Source organism: Carcharodon carcharias, chromosome 3 (assembly GCF_017639515.1).
Source record: "Carcharodon carcharias isolate sCarCar2 chromosome 3, sCarCar2.pri, whole genome shotgun sequence".
Taxonomy (NCBI): Eukaryota; Metazoa; Chordata; class Chondrichthyes; order Lamniformes; family Lamnidae; genus Carcharodon; species Carcharodon carcharias.
In genome coordinates, this window is record NC_054469.1 from 14391314 (window position 1) to 14411876 (window position 20563).

General features: G+C 45.6%; 1 protein-coding gene across 1 annotated transcript in view; it reads left to right on the forward strand.

The window, feature by feature from the left end:
* The first annotated feature begins 4786 nt into the window (after window positions 1-4786).
* The window catches only part of gars1 (glycyl-tRNA synthetase 1), a 46585-nt gene continuing 30808 nt past the window's right edge, over window positions 4787-20563 (forward strand). Inside the window, exons 1-5 of the mRNA XM_041184889.1 lie at window positions 4787-5024; window positions 13687-13788; window positions 14824-14926; window positions 17880-18021; window positions 20168-20256. Of these exons, the coding sequence (XP_041040823.1) occupies window positions 4809-5024; window positions 13687-13788; window positions 14824-14926; window positions 17880-18021; window positions 20168-20256 (652 nt within the window). The 5' untranslated portion in view covers window positions 4787-4808. The remainder of the gene's footprint in view (window positions 5025-13686; window positions 13789-14823; window positions 14927-17879; window positions 18022-20167; window positions 20257-20563) is intronic.

A 20563-nucleotide genomic window follows, 5' to 3' on the forward strand; every position in this document is an offset into this window, starting at 1 on the left:
CATGCAATAAGTAATATCATCTTGCATACTGCTGTCCTACCAACTAGTAATGCTGTCTCTGGGATCGAACAAAGGAACGTTGTCACTTTAAGAAAATTATCAGCAAATCCCCCCTCCACCATTCCTGAGACTCCAGCAGTCACATGAACCACTGACTCCCTGTAACTGGCAGTGTTCACTCAGGAACTTTTCAAGTTCTTTCTAAGGGGCTATAGTGAACCCTACACTTGCCACATGTTTGTGAATGTTTTTTTGCGAGCATGATGACTCTGTGACAAGCCATGCCATCCAATATCTATTAGCACAGCCTCCAGTCCTACCATCCATTCTATTTCAAATAACCACATCGTATCCAATCCCCTTAACATTTTCAAATCATCAATCATATCCCCTCTCAGCCTATACTTCATAAAGTAAATAACTCAAATCTCACAGTCTATTCTAACCAAGAGCTTGTGAAGATTTTAAATCATCCTGTTACCCCTTCTGCATCTGCTCCAATGGTGCCGATATCCTTCAAAAGATAGAGATAGCAAAGCCTCATGCGACCTGACTATAGAATTCATTTGCTCTCACTGGAGCTACCTATGAAACAACAACACAAATTAGTTTCACTTATACAGCACCTATAACATACTGAAATGTTCCAAGGGCTTTCACAGGAGAATTATCAAGCAAAATTTGATACTGAGCCGCAGACAGAAATAAAGTGGCCCACTTGTTTTGTCAGGATAACAATGAGATCAATGGCGCTCACTGTGGTTTATGCGCAAATAGTACAGAAAGTTTAGGCAAGGAGAGATGTGTGGTTTAATTCAAAAATTCGAAAGTTCTAGTTCCACTTGCATGGCTCTGCTTTTAGTTTGATGGAAATGGCATTTCTCTGTCTGCCTCACTACTGGAAAGCATTGAATGGTGTGAAGATGCTGTATTTGTGCAGGAGATTTAAACTAATCACAGCATAGAATGCTAATTCTCATCCAATCCAGTATAAGTATCCTTATAATGACATGATAACTGTTAGTTACTGCCACTTGACTTTTCTGCGGCTGAAAGTTAACTTCCACAGGTGTGGAGTGTCATTCCTTCAGGTTTTAGCTGTTGTTAGAGATTTTAAAAATGTCACCTTTGAAATTTAAAAAACTCTGTTTTATTTTTCTCTCTAGCTCTCTTAATCCAACCTTTCTTTCCCTCTCTTTATTTATCTTTTTTCATCTGATTTGACATTTAGTTCACCTCCTCTAATTTACAGATCTTTCTCAGTATTTCCAAGGTGAATTGCCCAATCCTTCAGTGTGACTGGTTGAGGAGATATGCAGTCACTAGCCCTGTTCAGCCAAGTCCCGGATGTCTGTGTTCCATCACTGCACCGTTATCAGCTCGTGATTTCAGTGACTTGCCACACAAAATATGACAGACAATGGCAAGACTAAATTATGGCAGAAATGGTTAAGTACCCTGTTAGAGCCAAATCTGTCCCACTAACTAATTATGGCAGACAGGAATAGTTCCTGCTGAAACAGAGTCATAGGGCCAGATTTCACAAGGTACTGTGGTCCCTGATCCCCCAGCTAAAAGGTCGGTGGTGAGCCTGCCCATGAGTCCGCCAGCTGCCCTGCAGCAATTTAATGCTGGAAGCAGCATTATTTGCTTTAAGTTGAGACTCCTGCATCTATCTTGGGACCAAGTCCTGAGAGCTGCCAGCCAATCAGCTCAATTACCTCAAGCTGCAGGGATGTCTAGTTGATGTTCCTCTGCGACCTTTACAGCACACACTGGCACACCAGAACCAGATCACACAGATCAGGTTTGCAGCTAGAAGGGGAAAAGCAAACACCTTTCGCCCAGAATCTGCTTTCTTTCAGTTCAGACTATGTCCACATTCCGAGATAGAACTCAACAGGAGATGGTTTCTGCTGAAATGTGGTGATAAGTTTCTATTGTCTCCGCAACGACAGGCGATTAAAGTTCAGTCTTTTGCAAAATATTTCTTCCTTTCAAGTGTCTCTGTCTGAAATGGGCCTTGACACCTTTTCAGATGTGACATTCCATGTCTTTTCCGGACTAGTTGGTCAAGTGTAATCCACATTGGAATTTTCCAGAAAGTGGTTACTTTACATTCTCAGCTAGCTTTTGCTTGTATGTCCTGTTTAAAGAGCAGATGTCTTACTTAAAAAGTTGAATCTATCCGTAAGTAATTTGGGGTTATGATCCGCTGTCATGACACTCTTCCCGATTACATCATCCACCTGCTGCAGTTCAGCCTCCTTCCAGTGGCAGCGCTGTCTCCTCCTCCTTGATTACATCATCCACCTGCTGCAGTTCAGCCTCCTTCCAGCGGTAGCACTGTCTCCTCCTCCTTGATTACATCATCCACCTGCTGCAGTTCAGCCTCCTTCCAGCGGTAGCGCTGTCTCCTCCTCCTTGATTACATCAGTCACCTGCTACAGTTCAGCCTCCCTCCAGTGGCTGCGTTGTTTTCCCCTTCCCGATTACATCATCCCCTGCTGCAGTTCAGCCTCCTTCCAGTGGCAGCACTGTCTCCCCCTCCCCAGATTACATCATCCATCTGTTGCAGTTCAGCCTCCCTCCAGTGGCAGTGCTGTCTCCCCATCCGTGCCGCAGATTACATCATCCATCTGCTGTTCAGTCTGCCTCCAGTAGTAGCGCTGTCTCCCCCTCCACGATTACATCATCCACCTGCTGCAGTTGTGCCTCCCTCCAGCAGCAGCGCTGTCTTCCCCGCCCCAGATTACAACATCCATCTCCTGCAGTTCTATCTCCTGCCAGTGTCAGTGCTGCCTCCCTTCCTCTTCCCATATTACATCATCCATCTGCTGCAGTTCAGCCTCCCTCCAGCAGCAGTGCTGTCTCCCCTCCCCAATTACATCATTCACTTGCTGCACTTCAGCCTCCCTCCAGTGGCAGCGTTGTCTACCCCTCCCCATTACATTATCCACCTGCTGCAGTTCAGCCTCCCTCCAGCGGTCGCGCTGTCATAGAGTCATAGAGTTTTGTAGGATGGAAAGAGGCCCTTCGGCCCATCGTGTCCATGCCGGTCATCAAGCACCTGTCTATTCTAATCCCATTTTCTAGCACTTGGCCCGTAACCTTGTATGCTATGGCATTTCAAGTGTTCATCCAAATACTTCTTAAATGTTGAGGGTTCCTGCCTCTAGCACCCTTTCAGGTAGAGTTCCAGATACACACCCCACCTGCTGAGTAAAAATTTTTTTCCTCAAATCCCCTCTAAACTTCCTGCCCCTTACCTTAAATCTATGCCCCCTGGTTATTGACCCCTCCACTAAGGGGAAAAGTTTCTTCCTATCTACCCTATCTATGCCCCTCATACTTTTGTACACCTCAATCAGGTCCCCCGTCAGCCTTCTCTGCTCCAAGGAAAAAAACCCCAGCCTATCTAGTCTCTCTTCATAGCTGAAACACTCCAGCTTAAGCAACAACCTGGTGAATCTCCTCTGCACCCTCTCCAGTGCCATCGCATCCTTCCTATAGTTTGGCGACCAGCACTGTACACAGTATTCCAGATGTGGCCTAACTAAGATTTTTACAGCTCCATCATAACCTCCCTGCTCTTGTATTCAATGCCTCGACTAATAAAGGCATGTATCTCATATGCTTTCTTAACCACCTTATCCAACTGTCCTGCTGCCTTCAAGAATCTATGGACATGCACACCAAAATCCGTTTGATTCTCTGTACTTCCTAGGGTCCTACCATTTATCGTGTATTCCCTTGCCTTCTTAGTCCTCCCAAAATGCATCACTTTACACTTTTCAGAATTAAATTACGTTTCCCACTGCTCTGCCCATCTGACCAGCCCGTCTATATCGTCCTGTAGTCTAAGGCTTTTCTCCTCACTATGTACCACACCACCAATTTTTGTGTCATCTGTGAACTTACTAATCATACCTCCTACATTCATTTCTAGATCACTAATGTACACTACAAACAGCAAAGGATCCAGCACTGAACCGTGCGGTACGCCACTGGACACAGGCTTTCAGTCACAAAAACAATCTTCGACCATCACCCTCTGCCTCCTGCCACTAAGCCAATTTTGGATCCAATTTGCCAAAACGCTCTGGATTCCATGGGTTCTTACCTTCTTGACCAGTCTCCTATGTGAGACCTTGTTAAGAGCCTTACTGAAGCCCACGTAGAATACATCAACTACACAACCCTCATCTACACTAGTCACTGCCTCGAAAAATTCAAATTTGTTAGACAAGATCTCCCCCTGACAAAGCCATGCTGACTATCCCGGATTAATCCCTGCCTCCAAATGGAGATTAATTCTGTCCCTCAGAATTTTTTCCAAAAGCTTCCCTACCACTGATGTTAGACTCACTGGCCTGTAACTACCCGGTTTATCCCTACTACCCTTCTTGCATAAACTTCTCCTGTGGCCAGAGAGGATTTGAAAATTAATGTCAAGTAATTAATGTTAATCTCCTCCCTTGTCTCACATACATCTCATATGTGCTTACGGGTTTATCCACTTTAAAGCCCACTAATACCTCCTCATTCTCAATGCTAATTTGTTCAAATATATCACAGTCCCCCTCCCTGATTTCTATCCCTAAATCCTCCTCGACGATATCCGGATTACATCATCCTCCTGCTGCAGTCCGGCCTCCCCCCAGCGGCAGCGCTGTCTCCACCCCCCACCCACCTCCACGGAGCTGATTACATCATCCTCTTGCTGCAGTTCAGCCTCCGTCCGGCGGCAGCGCTGTCTCTCTCTTTCCCTACTCCTCTTCCCTCCCCCACCCCCCCCTCACCGGCTCATGCTCCTCCGGTTGGCCGCCCGCAGTCGCGCTGCCGCCGCTGCCTTGCACTCGCTGTTTGCCGGAGCGCTGTGCCGGCCCAGGACGGTGTGTGTGTCAGCCGCGGGCCTCCAGAAGCAGAAGCCGTTGTGGCAGCGCCTGGCCGCCGGGATGGAGGGAGACGCGGGCAGCGAGGAGCAGGTCCTGGCGCCGCTGAGGCAGGCGGTGCGGGAGCAGGTAGGAGAGAGGCCGGGCAGCGTGCATTGGGCCACACAGCAGATCCACCCAGTCTGGCTCAGGGGGTGTGGGGGGCGGAATCAGGCATTTGGAGAAGCTGGGGTTGTTCTCCTAGGAGCGAAGTGCACAAGATAATGACAGATTTGGATAAGGTGGACAAGGAAACACTGCTCCCATTCGCTGACGATACAACCCCTGAGGTGGGGGGGAGAGATAGGATGGGGTGTGAGACTGACTGGTTTACTCTGCAGAGAGTCACCATGGACTCGAAGGGCTGAATGGCCTCCTGTGCTGTAAATGCCCCTCTATCACAGCGTACATTTGGCTGCAGAGGACCATTCAGCCCAGCCCGATGACGAGTCTAATCTGTTAGTCTGATTATGATAATTACTGAATGTGAAATAAAAAACAAGTGAGCTAATTTCATACATTTCACTCATTTACTTACTCGGTGCTGGATTGCTGAATGCTCAAGACCATCCATTTATAGCTGCTTATGTGTGTTTTTATTTGAACAATTCAGTCAGTAATTTGGAGAATAAATGCAAATCCTTTCCTTTTTGCATGAAATGAAACACTTGCATTTTTTACGGTGCCTTTCACAATCTCAGGACGTGCCAAAAAGCTTGACAGGCAATGAAGTACTTTTTGAAGTGTAATCACTGTTGTAATGTAGGAAATGTGGCAACTGATTTGTACACAGCAAGCTCCCACAAACAAGTATGTGATTACTGATAATCTATTAATTGAAGGATAAATATTAGCCTTGGATACCGAGGAGAACTCCCCTGTGCTTTAAATAGTGTCACGCTATCACTGAGCCTTTCATGTCCACTTGAGAGGGCAGATGGGGCCTTGGTTTAACGTCTCATCTGAAAGACGGTGTCTCCGACAATGCAGCGCTCCCTCAGTACTGTACTGGAATTTGTGCTCAAGTCTCTGGAGTGGGGCTTGAATCCTCAACCTACTGACCCAGAGGCAGGAGAGCACTGCTTACATTGTCTGTGACCTTATCCATTGTTGTCTTGTATATATCAAAAAAATTCTCATCTGGCTTATAGTGACATTGATGTTACGAGTTGCTAGAAATGTTGGTTCTGGGGTGGCAAATTTTGGGGGTTTTTTATATTAGTTTTGGGGAAAAAAGTATTTTCCTTGTGGTCTTAATGATTTGAAAATTTGTTCTCACCCAGTCTATTTTCCAAAGTGTGTAATGGGAATGAATGATGAATTCAGAGCAGTCACTACAATCTGAGTGGGACAAAGCAAAACATACGAACATTTGATAGCAGTGATTAGGGACAGTCTAGTTTTGAGGTAATGTTGAAATCAATCCATTGAGCTACTTATGAGGGTGTAGCATGTCTCTTCGGATTGATTGAGGTGATATTTTAAATTAAGCTGAATTCCAGTCAAATGATTGTCTCCTTTCCAATGTTTTAAATGAAGTGCTCTGAGATTTTTGTTTTAAATTAGACTTTGCTCTACCCTGTTCTCCTTTGTTACTGAGATTGAGCTGCTCAGAACGCACTGTGTGCCTGTGATTGTGTGACTGATTGATTCTGCAGTCCTGCCGCATGTGTTTCTCAGTGCGATGTGAACTCAGACTGAGTAGAATATCAGCATATCCCGCCTGCTGCAGTTTCAATTTGCAGATTCCTCCCCCTGCCACGTTTCCCTCCTTCAACAGATTGCTGCAGCCTCACCCTGCCCTGTGACTGTCTGGTTTTGGCTTTTACTGCATTCTCTGTTCAGTGATCGCACACAATCGCTGCCTGGTTGTACATTTTCAGTGATGTGTCTTCTGAATCTTCACTTTCTTTTCGTTTCAATCTCCATTATCTTTGCAGTGGATTTTTAATCCAAAAAAGAGCAGCGATCAAAAAGAAAGCCTTGCATTTATGTGGTGCTTTTCATGACCACTCAAAACATTTTATAGCCAATTAAGTACTTTTGAAGTGTAGTCACTGTTGTAATGTAGAAAACACAGCAGCCAGTTTGTGCACAGCAAGCTCCCACAAACAGCAATGTGGTAATGACTAGAGAATCTGTTTTTTGCGATATTGTAACATCGTCATCTTTGCTCCCAGTTACGGTGTGCTGTAACCTTTTCTGTGCTCCCATTTGTGGTGTGCTGTAGTATCATGTCCTCTGTGCTCCCAGTTACAATGTGCTCTAATATCATCTCTGCGCTCCCAGTTACAATACGCTGCAATATCATCTCCTCTGTGCTCCCAGTTACAGTGTGCTGTAATATCATCTCCTCTGTGGAAGTAGCAGTTACGGTGTGCTGTAACATCATCTCCTCTGTGCTCCTAGTTACAATGTGCAGTAATGTCCTCATCTCTGTGCTTCCAGTTACAGTGTGCTGTAATATCATCATCTCTGTGCTCCCAGTTACAGTGTGTTGTAATATAACCTCTGTACTCCCAGTTACAATGTGCTGTAATATCATTTCCTCTGTGCTCCCAGTTACGGTGTGTTGTAACATAACCTCTGTACTCCCAGTTACAATGTGCTGTAATATCATTTCCTCTGTGCTCCCAGTTACGGTGTGCTGTAATATCATCTCCCATACACTCCCAGTTACAATGTGCTGTAATATCATCCCCCTGCACTCCCAGTTACAATATGCTGCAATATCATCCCTGTGCTCCCAGTTAGTGTGCTGTAATATCACCAACTCTGTGCTCCCAGTTGCAATGTCTTGTAATATCATCTCCTTTGTGCTCCCAGTTACAATGTACTGTAATATAATCTCTTCTGTGCTCCCAGTTACGGTGTGCTGTAACCTCCTCTTCTGTGTTCCCAGTTACAATGTGCTGTAATATCATCTCTTCTGTGCTCCCAGTTACAGGGTGCTGTATCAGCATGTCCTCTGCTCCCAGCTACGGTGTGCTGTATTCCCCTGTCCTCTGTGGGCCAATTACGGTGTTCAGTAAAATTGTGTTCACTGTTCTCCCGGTTATCTTACGGTTACAATATACTGTAATATCGTGTTCATTGCGCCCCCCCAGTTATGATGTACCATAAAATCATATCATAATGATGTGCTCCCAGTTACTATGAGGAATCATGTACTGTGTTTACCATTGAATATCGACAACAAAAACAGAATTACCTGGAAAAACTCAGCAGGTCTGGCAGCATCGGCGGAGAAGAAAAGAGTTGACGTTTCGAGTCCTCATGACCCTTCGACAGAACTATCGACATATCGACAGTCTGTTAATAGGAGCTGTATCTGAAGGTCACACAATGTTACCTACTTTGTTTCAGGTGTACAAAGGGCACCTTTGCAGGGGCATCACGTGGTCTCTTTACTGTACACACTGCCCTGAACTTCCTTTTCCTCCCCTTCCGTCCCACCTTTCTTCTTTCATATCTCTATGCTAGATGTGCCCTAGGCCTGTGATAATGATGTGCCCATACCTTGTGCACACCACGACTGTGTGCATGTAGAGCTGTGGTTCAAGCCAAGTTCCTGTCTGCCCTCTCGTGTGGATGTAAAAGATCTTACAGAAGAATTTCGACGAAGAGCAGGAGAGTCCTACCCAGTTCCTGACCAATTTTTATTCCTTAACCGAAATTACTCTTAACATCAGTCTTATTATTTAATTGCTGTTTGTAGGAGCTTACTATGTGTAAATTTACTGCTCAATTTCCTGTATTACAGCACTTCCAAAAAAAAGCACTTAACTCAGCTGTCAAAAGCTGTGGAATGTGCTGAGGTTGTAAAAGATGCCACAGAAAAGCAAGTCTGTATTTTTTAAGAGCAAGATCAGACAAAATTCCAGGTGCAGTGTAAATGCAGTCTTGGCTGTCATTCAATTTATACAGAGCTTCACAAAGCTGGACAGAATTATTCCCAAAGGTTATGCCACCTGATTAGAATTGTAGAATGGTTGCAGCACTGAAGGAGGCCATTCGGCCCATTGTGTCTACCCTGGCCCTCTGAAGGAGCAATTCACCCAGTGCCCTGCAATTATTTCCTTATCCAGGTGATGATCCAATTCCCTTTTGAAAGTCTCAGTTGACATTCTCAGGCGATGCATTCTTGATCTTAACCACTCGCTGGTTAAAAGACATTTTCCTCATGTTTCCATTGCTTCTTTTGCCAGTTAACACAAATCTGTGCCTTTTTGTTCTCAATCCTTCCATCACTGGGAATAGTTTTTCCCTATCTACTCTGGCCAGACCCCTCATGATTTTGAATCCCACAAACAAATCTCCTCTCGATCTTCTCTTAACAGTCCCAACATCCCCAATCTACTCAAGTAACTGAAGTTCTTCATCCCTGGAACCATGCTCATAAATATTTTCTGTATCCTCTCTGATTTTTAAAAATTCATTCACGAGATGGGGGCTTCGCTGGCTAGGCCATCATTTATTGCCCATCCCTAGTTGCCTTTGAGAAGGTGGTGGTGAACTGCCTTCTTGAACCTCTGCAGTCTATGTGGTGTAGGTACACCCACAGTGCTGTTAGGGAGGGAGTTCCAGGATTTTGACCCAGCGACAATAAAGGAGCAGCAATATATTTCCAAGTCAGGATTGTGAGTGACTTGGAGGGGAACTTCCAGGTGGTGGTGTTCCCATCTATCTGCTGCCCTTGCCCTTCTAGATGGTAGTGGACATGGGTTTGGAAGGTGCTGTCTAAGGAGTCTTGGTAAATTCCTGCAGTGCATCTTATAGATGGTACACACTGCTGCTACTGTGCTTCAGTGGTGGAATGAGTCAGTGTTTGTGGATGTGGTGCCAATCAAGTGGGCTGCTTTGCCCTGGATAGTGTCTGGCTTCTTGAGTGTTGTAGGAGCTGCACTCATTCAGGCAAATGTATTCCATTACACTCCTGACTTGTGCCTTGTAGATGGTGGACAGGCTTTGGGGAGTCAGGAGGTGAGTTACTCGTCACAGGATTCCTAGCCTCTGACCTGCCCTTGTAGCCACAGTATTTATATGGCTAGTCCAGTTCAGTTTTTGGTCAATGGTAAGCCCCCAGGAAGTTGATATTGGAGGATTCAGTGATGGTAATGCCATTGAATGTCAAGGGGCGATGGTTGGGTTCTCTCTTGTTGGAGATGGTCATTACCTGGCACTTGTGTGGTGTGAATGCTACTTGCCACATGTCAGCCCAAACCTGGATTTGTCTAGGCTTTGCTGCATTTGGACATGGACTGCTTCAGTATCTGAGGACTCGTGAATGGTGCTGAACATTGTGCAATCATCAGCGAAAGTCCCGACTTCTGATCTTATGATAGAAGGAAGGTCATTGATGAAACAGTTGAAGGTGGTTCAGCCAAGGACACTGCCCTGCGGGAGTCCTGCAGTGATATCCTGGAGCTGAGATGACTGACCTCCAACAATCACAACCATCTTCCTTTGTGCTAGGTAAGATTCCAACCAGAGGTGAGCTTTCCCCATGATTCCCAATGACTCCAGCTAGGGCTCCTTGAAGCTACACTTGGTCAAATGCTGCCTTGATGTCAAAGGCTGTCACTTTCACCTCACCTCAGGAGTTCAGCTCTTTTGTCCATGTTTGAACCAAGGCTGTAATGAGGTCAGAAGCTGAGTGGCCCTAGCAGAACTCAAACTGGCTGTCAGTGAGCAGGTTATTGCTAAGCAAGTGCCGCTTGATCACACTGTTGATGACCCCTTCCATTACTTTGCTGACGATCGAGAGTAGACTGATGGGTCGGTAATTGGCCGGGTTGGATTTGTCCTGCTTTTTGTGTACAGGACATACCTGGGCAATTTTCCACATTGCCTGGTAGATGCCAGTTTTGTAGCTGTACTGGAATACCTAGGGGCGTGGCAAGTTCTGGGGCACAAGTCTTCAGTACTATTGCCTCATCTTTTGCACTGATGTGCTGGGCCTCCATCATTGAGGATGGGGACATTTGTGGAGCCTCCTCCTCCAGTGAGTTGTTTAATTCTCCACCACCATTCATGACTGGATGTGGCAGGACTGCAGAGATTAAACCTGATCCTTGGCTGTGGGATCACTTAGCTCTGATTATCACTTGTTGCTTATGTTGTTTGGCACGCATGTAGTCCTGTATTATAGCTTCACCAGGTTGATACCTCATTTTTAGGTATGTCTGGTGCTGCTCCTGCCATCCCCTCCTGCACTCTTCATTGAGCCAGGGTTGATCCCCTGGCATGATGGTAATGGTAGAGAGGGGGATATGCTGGGCCATGAGGATACAGATTGTTCTCGAGTACAATTCTGCAGCTGCTGATGGCCCACAGCGCCTCATGGATGAGTTGCTAGATCTGTTCAAAATCTATCCCATTTAGAACGATGGAGGGTATCCTCAATGTGAAGGCGGAACTTCATCGCCACCGACTGTGCAGTAGTCACTCCTACCAATACTGTCGTAGACAGATGCATCTGCGGCAGGCAGGTTGGTGAGGTTGGTCATGTATGTTTTTCCTCTTGTTGGACCCCTCAGCACCTGCCACAGATCCAGTCTAGCAGCTATGTCCTTTAGGCCAGCTTGTTCAGTAGTGGTGCTACTGAGCCACCACTGTTGGTTGGTGGACATTGTCCCTACCCAAAATACATTCTGCACCTTTGCCACCCTCAGTGCTTCCTCCAAGTGGTGCTCAACATGGAGAATTCATCAGCTGAGGGAGTGTGGTACATGGTAATCAGCAGGAGGTTTCCTTGTCCATGTTTGAACTGATGCCATGATACCTCATAGGGTCTGGAGTTGATGTTGAGGACTCCCAGGGCAATTCCCTCCTGACTGTATACCACCGTGCTGCCAGTGGGACAGGACATATCTGTAAGGTATGATTCCATGAGGATGACTATGTCAGGCTGTTGCTTGACCAACCTGTGAGATGGCTCTACCAATTTTGCCACTGGCCCCCAGCCGTTAGTAAGGAGGACTTTACAGGGTCGACAAGGCTGTGTTTGCTGTTGTCGTTACTGGTGCCTTGGTGGTCCTTCCAGTTTCATTCATTTTTTGAGGCTTTGTAGTGGTTTGATACAGCTGAGTGGTTTGCTAGGCAGATTTCCTTCCCTAAAGGGCATTAGTGAACCAGATTTTTTTTTACAACAATTGACAATGGTTTCATGGTCATCATTAGACTTTCTAGATTTTTACTGAATTCAAATTCCACCATCTGTCGTGACGGGATTCAAACCCAGGTCCCCAGCGCGTTACCCTAGGTCTCTGGTCTCTAGTTCAGCGATAATACCACTATGCCGACACCTTCAGAAGCTTCCTAAAGTGTGGTGCCCAGAACTGGATGCATTAGTCCAGTTGAGACCGAACCAGTGTTTTACACAGGTTTATCATAACCTCCTTGCTTTTGTACTCTATGACCCTGTTGACAAAGTGCAGGATGCTGTGTGCTTTATTCACCACTCTTTCAACTTATCCTGTCACCTTCAATAATTTCTTGCACATCTACATCCAGGTCCTTATGCCCCTGCATGCCCTTTAGAATTTTACCCTATTGTCTCTCCATGTTCTTCCTACCAAAATGAACCGCTCCACAATTCACTGCATTAAATTTCATCTGCCACTTGCCTGCCTATTCCACCAACCTGTCTATGTCCCTTTGAAGTTCTACACCATCCTCCTCATTGTTCACAATACTTCCAACTTTCATATCAACCAAAATTTTGAAATTGTACCCTGTACACCCAGGTCCAGATCATTAATATCAGGAAGAGTCCTAACACCAGTCCCTGGAGAACTCCACTATAAACCTTCCTTGAGTCCAACAAACGACTCTTCACCATTACTCTTTGTTTTCTGTCACTCTGCCAATTTCATACCTATGTTGCTACTGTCCCTTTTATTCCATGAGCTCTAACTTTGCTCACTGGTCTGTCGTGTGGCACTGTATCGAATGCCTTTTGGAGGTCCATGTACACCACATCGATAGTATTACCCTCATCAACCTTTTTTGTTAACTCATCAATAAACTCAAGCGAGTTATTTAACCACATTTTTCCCTTAACAAACCCATGCTGGCTTTTCTTAATTAACTCACATTTACCAAGTGTGACTATTAATTTTATCCTGAATTAACACTCATAGAAGCTTCCCCACCAACGAAATTAAACTGACTGGCCAGTAGTTGCTGGGCTTATCTTCGCACCCTTTTTGAACAAGGGTGTAACATGATCTTTTGTCATCCAGGGAACTTTGCCTACCTTTCTCCTTCGTGGGATTGTACATTGACTGTGCCTGAGCCATCCCATCTTTAAAGGCATCCATTCGAACCCCATTGAAGTTAGTTTTCCCCCAGTTAATTATTCTTCCCTAGATTGCTCCTTGTCCTTTTCTGTAGATAACATAAATCTTATGATACAATGATCACTGTCTTCCAAATGTTCCCCTCCTAACACTTGATCCACCTCATTCCCAAGATTAACTGGATTTTCTTCAGGTAGAATTTTTGCAGGAACTCCTCTCCAAAAGAACTGCCTTTAAACAGTTGTGAACTTGACCAGCAGCCCATCCATCACCTTGAGTATTCACTCCTTTCACTATCTGCACACAGTGTGTACCAGTCTGAGTTCCCTGCGCACAACGTGACTTTGTTCTCTAGTCGGGTGGGAGTGTTGTTGAAATCCGCAGCTTCCAGCTGTGAGTCTACATGGATCCAACATGGTCTCAATCAGCTCTCTAACGTTCCTTTCCAGGGAGAACTTGTTCGGAAGCTAAAAGCAGAGAATTCTCCACAGGTGGATGTCGATAAAGCTGTGGCAGAACTTAAAGCTCGTAAAAGAATCCTGGAGGCTAAGGTATGAACCGCAATCTGCCTGTTGGCCACAAATCAATATGACACTGGCCACAGCAAGAGAAAGCCCTGTAATGAATCACTTCCACACCATGCTACCCTTCTCCCCTCTTATTTCTTATATTTAAGGCTGCCCCTTTATGAGAATCACTGGGTGTACACTCTCACTACGATATATAAGAACCACTGAGTATGTGCTGTCCCTGCAGTGTATGAGAATCACTGGGTGTACACTCTCACTGTGGTGTATGAGAATCACTGGGTGTATGCTCTCACTGTGGTGTATGAGAATCACTGGGTGTAAGCTCTCACTGTGGTGTATGAGAATCACTGGGTGTACACTCACTAGTGTATGAGAATCACTGGGTGTACTCTCACTGGTGTATGAGAACCACTGGGTGTACACTCTCACTGGTGTATGAGAATCACTGGGTATACACTCTCACTGTGGTGTATGAGAATCACTGGGTGTACTCTCACTAGTGTATGAGAACCACTGGGTGTACACTTTCACTGGTGTATGAGAATCACTGGATGTATGCTCTCACTGTGGTGTATGAGAATCACTGGATGTACGCTGTCACTGGTGTATGAGAATCACTGGGTGTACACTCTCACTGTGGTGTATGAGAATCACTGGGTGTACACTCACTAGTGTATGGGAATCACTGGGTGTACTCTCACTAGTGTATGAGAACCACTAGGTGTACACTCTCACTGGTGTATGAGAATCACTGGGCATACACCACAGAGAGAGTGTATGAGATTCGCTAGGTGTACACTCGCTGCAGAATATGGGAATCACTGTGTACACTCTCACTGTGGTGTATGAGAATCGCTGCATGTACATGCTACTCTGCAATGCAGTTTTCACTTATGTCAATGCTAAACAAGGGTGGTATTGGTTAGGAGTCTTTCTGTATGTTTGATGTGTGTTCTACATTGAATGATTCAGAGAGGAACAATATAAAATCATAGCAATTGTTTTGCCTCACTGACTTGCTCTTATTTCAGCCTCCCATCTGTCCTTTTCCCACAGGAGCTGGCTCTGCAGCCGAAGGATGACATAGTTGACCGAACAAAAATGGAGGACACACTAAAGAGGAGATTTTTCTACGACCAGGCTTTTGCTATATATGGAGGTAGGGGGGCCAATCTTGGGGCAAGTGAGCATTTGTATAAATGTACAAAATTGATAGGCAGGCAAAGGCCAGCTAATCTATCAAGCCTGGCCCAGAGTGTGGTGACTAGAGATCCCTTTTCCCCCACTGCCATGCAGTCTCCTGGGAGAGAAAGAATTCAGGGCCAATAGGAGAAACGGACTGTTAAATTTCTGCCTGGCCCCCAGGCAATTGAAACCAATCCAGATCACACTGACCAAGTGTTCTCTATAAAGACATTTGCCACCTTGATGCTATGTCTGCCCCAGTCAGTAACCAGCCCAGCTTCCTTTCGAAGATTCAGCATTCATGTACTGGCGGGCATTGTATTCCAGAGACTCACTACTCAGGGAAAAGAACCACTGACCTTCCAGTCTACTCTTACATAACTTGAAACCATGCCCTGGTCCTTTCCAATCTGTTAAACTGGATTAATCTAACAATAGGTAAGTATTTAATCCTTCATTTCCTTACAGAGTAATATCAGGTCTTTGTTGCTCTACGGGTAACAAAGTAAGGTCCCTGAGGAGACAGCAGGGCTGACTATTTACCTGCGACCAGTTGGAGTGTGGGTGACATGGCTGAGACAGTAGTTATTGCCTCTCCCTTGTTGGACATTCAGAGTCAACCATCAGCTATGGGACAGAAATCACGGGCAGGCCAGACCTGCTTGGTGTGGCAGATTTCCTTCTCTGATGGGCAGCAATGTAGCTTTCATGGCTTTTTTTTGTCTCCTGGCACCAGCTTCACAAATTACCCTGAAAGCTCAGGGGGTAAAAAGTCTGTCCAGTGAGATCAGGAAGGCTTCCTGTTTAACCCATGATCTGAGCTTCCTCAGCTGATCAAACACCTCAATACAGCCTTAGTCCAAAAGACTACTCTTACAAAGGACAAAAGAGTTGAACTCCAAAGGTGAGGTGAGAGTGACTGTCCTTGACATCAAGGCAGCATTTTGCCCAAGTGTGGCATCAAGGAGCCCTGGCAACACTGGAGTCAATGGGAATCAGGAGGAAAACTCTCTGCTTGTTGGAGTCATACCTAGCCCAAAGGAAGATGATTGTGGTTTTTGGAGGCCAATTATCTCAGCTCCAGGGCATCACTGCAGGAATTCCTCAGGATAGTGTCCTAGGCCCAACCATCTTCAGCTGCATCATCAATGACTTTCCCTCCATTGTATGTTCAGAAATGGGGATGTTCATTGGTGATTGCACAATGTTCGGCACCATTCGTGACTCCTCAGATACTGAAGAGGTCTACGCCCTCATGTAGCAAGACCTGGACAACATTCAGGCTTAGGCTGATTCGTGCCATACAAGTGCCAGGCAATGACCACCTCCAACAAGAGAGAATCTGACCATCTCCCCATGACATTCAATGTCATGACCATCGCTGAATCCCCCGCTATAAACATCTTGGGAGTTAGCTTTGACCAGAAACTGAACTGGACCAGCCATATAAAGCAGCAGGATTAGGCTAGGAACCCTGTGACGAGTAACTCACCTCCTGAATCCCTGAAGTCTGTCCACCATCTACAAGGCACAAGTCAGGAGTGTGATGGAATACTCTCCAATTGCCTGGATGAGTGCAGCTCCAATTGCCTAGATGGTTGACACCATCCAGGACAAAGCAGCCATTTGATCAATGCCCCATCCACTACCTTAAACACTCACTCCCTGCACCACCGTCCCACAGTAGCAGTAGTGTGTACTATCTACAAGATGCATTGCAGCAACTCACCAAGTCTGCTTCAACAGCACCTCCCAAGCTCACGACCTCTACCACCTAGAAAGACAAGGGCAGCCGAAAGGTGGGAACACCACCACCTGGAAGTTCCCCTCCCAGCCACACACCATCCTGACTTGGAAATATATCACTGTTCCTTCACTGTTGCTGGAACTCCCTCCCTAACAGCACTGTGGGTGTACCTACACCACATGGACTGCAGCAGTTCAAGAAGGCAGCTCACCACCACCTTCTCAAGAGCAACTAGGGATGGGCAATAAAGACACTCACATCCCATGAAAGACATAAAAAAGTGTTTAAGGCATCCTGGGCTAAGGGAGGGAACGAAACATGTAAAAGTGAAGCAGCAATCCAGCTGAGCACAGATCTCCTTTTACACTGCAAGTCACAAAGTTCATTCCTGCCTGGTCGCAAGAACGTATTTCTTGGGTGTCTCCTGTGTTTGTTACCCATCCCTAGCTGCTCTGGTTGTGTTAAGAATCTGGTAAAGGAGGGGCAGGTTTCTTGCCACACAGCCCTAAAAATACTTTCCCTGGGGGAGCATCAGCGAACTGGCTGGGTTCATCATTTCAGCTACCTTCTTGGTGCTGACCCATGCATCCCCAGATTAATTGATTGAATTCCCATTCCCACTTGCCACAGTGGAGTTGGAACACGTAAGCATAGGTGGCTGGTCCTTTTTAAAAAAAAGTGGAGATGTGGGTATCACTGCAAGAACGTCATTTATCGCTCGTCCCTAATTGTCCTGATACCACTGTGTGGGCTGCGAGGTTGCTTTAGAAGGGAGTTGAGAGTCAGCCATGTTGGCCTGGGTAATTCTCCTTCTTTGATAGAGGACATTAATTAACCAGTTGGGTTTTTATGACAAGCTGACAATTTCATCACTACTTTTACTGAGACCAGCTTTTCTGATCCAGGTTTAAAAAAAAAACTATTCAAATTCCAAAACTTCCCCCAAGTGGGATTTGAACTGCGGTTCTTTAGATCATTAATCCAAGACTCTGGTCCAGTAACATAATCACTACACTCCTGTAATTGTCCAGTACCAACACTACTCAATGGGACTGAGATGGGAGTGGACTGTCAGAGCCCCAACTCTGGGGAGAGTGTGGGAGAAATCATGGTGCGAGATGAGGGAGGAAGTTGCACCCAGTATGTTAATGTAAATGGGATCTAATTGCACTTCGGCCAGGTGTGAGTGGATTGTATGACTTTGGTCCTGTTGGCTGTGCTCTGAAGAACAACATCCTCCAGATCTGGCGGCAACACTTCATCCAGGAGGAGCAGATTCTGGAGATTGACTGCACGATGCTGACTCCTGAACCCGTCCTGAAGTAAGTAGAATCATAGAACGATTAGAAAGCAGGAGGAGGTCATTCAGCCTGTCCATGTCGACACTCTGCATGAGCAACTCAGCTAGTCCGCTCCCCTGTCTTTATCCTCGCAGCCCTGCAAATTTTTTCTCTTCAGATAATTATCCAGTTCCCTGTTGAAAGTCCTAATTGAACCTGTTTCCACCACACCCTCAGGCAGTGCATGCCAGACCCTAACCACTTGCTGCATAAAAAAGGTTTTCCTCATGTTGTCATTGCTTCTTTTGATAATTAACTTAAGTCTGTGACCTTTGGTTTGTGATCCTTCCATCAGTGCAAACAATTTCTCTCTATCTACTCTGCCTAGACCCCTCATGATTTCGAATACCTCTATCAAATCTCCTCTCAACCCTTCTCTTCTCTAAGGAGAACATTCTTAGCTTCTCCAATATTAATTAGATTGGAGGACAAAAAGGCAGGAGGGGTTGATAATGGGACAATTCAGGAAACAGGTGGTGGGTCCAGAGGAGCTGTGACATCTTGATAATGCTTTGCCACGTAGAATGGGGAGGTGAATGGCGTAGTGGTATTGTTGTTGGACTAAAGTAATCCAGAGACCCAGCATAATGTTTGAATCCTGCCACGCCAGATGGTGGAATTTGAATTCAATGAAAATCTCAAATTAAAAGTTTAACGATGACCATTAAGCCATTGTCGAATGTTATAAAAACCCACCTGGTTCACTAATGTACTTTAGGGAAGGAAATTTGCTGTCCTTACCTGGTCTGGCCTATACGTGACTCCAGATCCACAGCAATCACTCTTAAATGCCTTCTGACCAAGGGCAGTTAGGAATGGGCAATAAAAGCTGGCCTAGCCAGTGATGTCCACATCCTATGAATGAATTAAAAAAAAACATTTTTTTTAAGAAAGACTTAATCTGAAGGTGGTGAGCCTTCGTGATCCAGGCCTGGGGCTGCTGTTCGACTTTGTCGTGCCGGCTAGGAACCAAGGACAGGCCATGGTCATGGTCCTTGGTTTCAGTATCAGGATGGGAAATGGATACCCAGTCCCCTCTCCCGGTTTTGGGAGGGAGGATGCAAATCAACGGTTAGTGAGCAGCCAAAGACAAAGGGGATATTATTTCAAAATAACCTTCACTGAACACTTTCATTGATGGTCCAGCAGACAGATCAGTTAGACTGTTAATCCTGGAGCTCAGAACCCCTGGGAGTTGGAGTCTTAGTCTTAGGAGCTGTTCTCAGGTAGTTTGTCCAAGTTTCCTTTCTCCTTGTGAGCGCTCTTGTCCTACATCTAAGTTTTGTTTATACAATTATTCATTTGTGTTGAGCATCCTTCCTCCAATTGTTTACATTAACTGTTGCAGAAACTCCTGAAAGTGTGTAAAACCCACAACCTGTGACACATTGACCATCCTGCCAAAAATAAAGAAACCTTAATGAAAATAGATTTTCATTTATATAGCGCCTTTCACCACCGCAAGCCTTCCTAAACTCTTTACAGGTGATGAGGTCCTTTTCTTACTTTGTAATGTGGGAAATGCAGCAGCCAGTTTGTGCACAGCCAGCTCCCCCAAACAGAAATGAGATATTGACCAGGTAATATTTTGTTGATGGTGTTGGTTAAAGGATAATTATTCATACCTCCCCTTTGAAATAGTTCCAAGGGATCTTTTACATTCACCTGAGAGGGCAGGTGGGGACCTCAGTTTAACATCTCATCCAAAAGACCTGTGCCTCAGACAGTGCAGCACTCCATCAGTACTGCACTGGAGTGACATTAGACTCTGTGTTCTGTTCCGGAGTGGGATTTGAACCCACAAACTTCTGACTCAGAGGCAAGAGTGCTACCCACTGAGTCGTGGTTGACACTCTGGGCTGTGGTATCAGTGGTGACCCCTGTCACGTATCTCTGTGCTCAAGCACTTTATAGCTGAATTGCCCAGATAGCGTGTGGGAGGTGTTGCAGACTTGTTTTTTTAAAATAGATTATTTGGTGGGCATTGATAGAATTAATACAGGGTTGCATTTAACCCATTACTTTCAAGAGGGGCTGTTTTACAGGTTCAGAAGGCTGGTAGATTTTATGAAAGTGAGTGTGGTATTGCAAACATTCTGGCACTGAGCTTTGGTGACCTGTGTTGTAGAACCTCTGGACACGTGGATAAGTTTGCTGACTACATGGTGAAGGACCTGAAGAATGGCGAGTGTTTCCGTGCTGACCATCTGTTGAAAGGTAATGGTTTCCATCTTGTGTGCGGGCTGGGTTAAGTTATGAATGCTCTGGTTGCCTGCACCTAACAGCACTGTGGGTGCACCTACACCACAGGGACTGCGAGGTTCAGGAAGGCAGCTCACCACCACCTTCTCAATAGCAACTAGGGATGGGCAATAAATGCTGGCCCAGCTAGCAATGCCCACATCCTGTAAATTAATAAAAACAAATCCGTGACCTTCCAGATGCTTAAAAGCAACATTGAGCTCTGGTTGACTCTGGGGATGGGAGATGCAGCAACAAATTGTTGGTGGCACTCTCCTTGTCT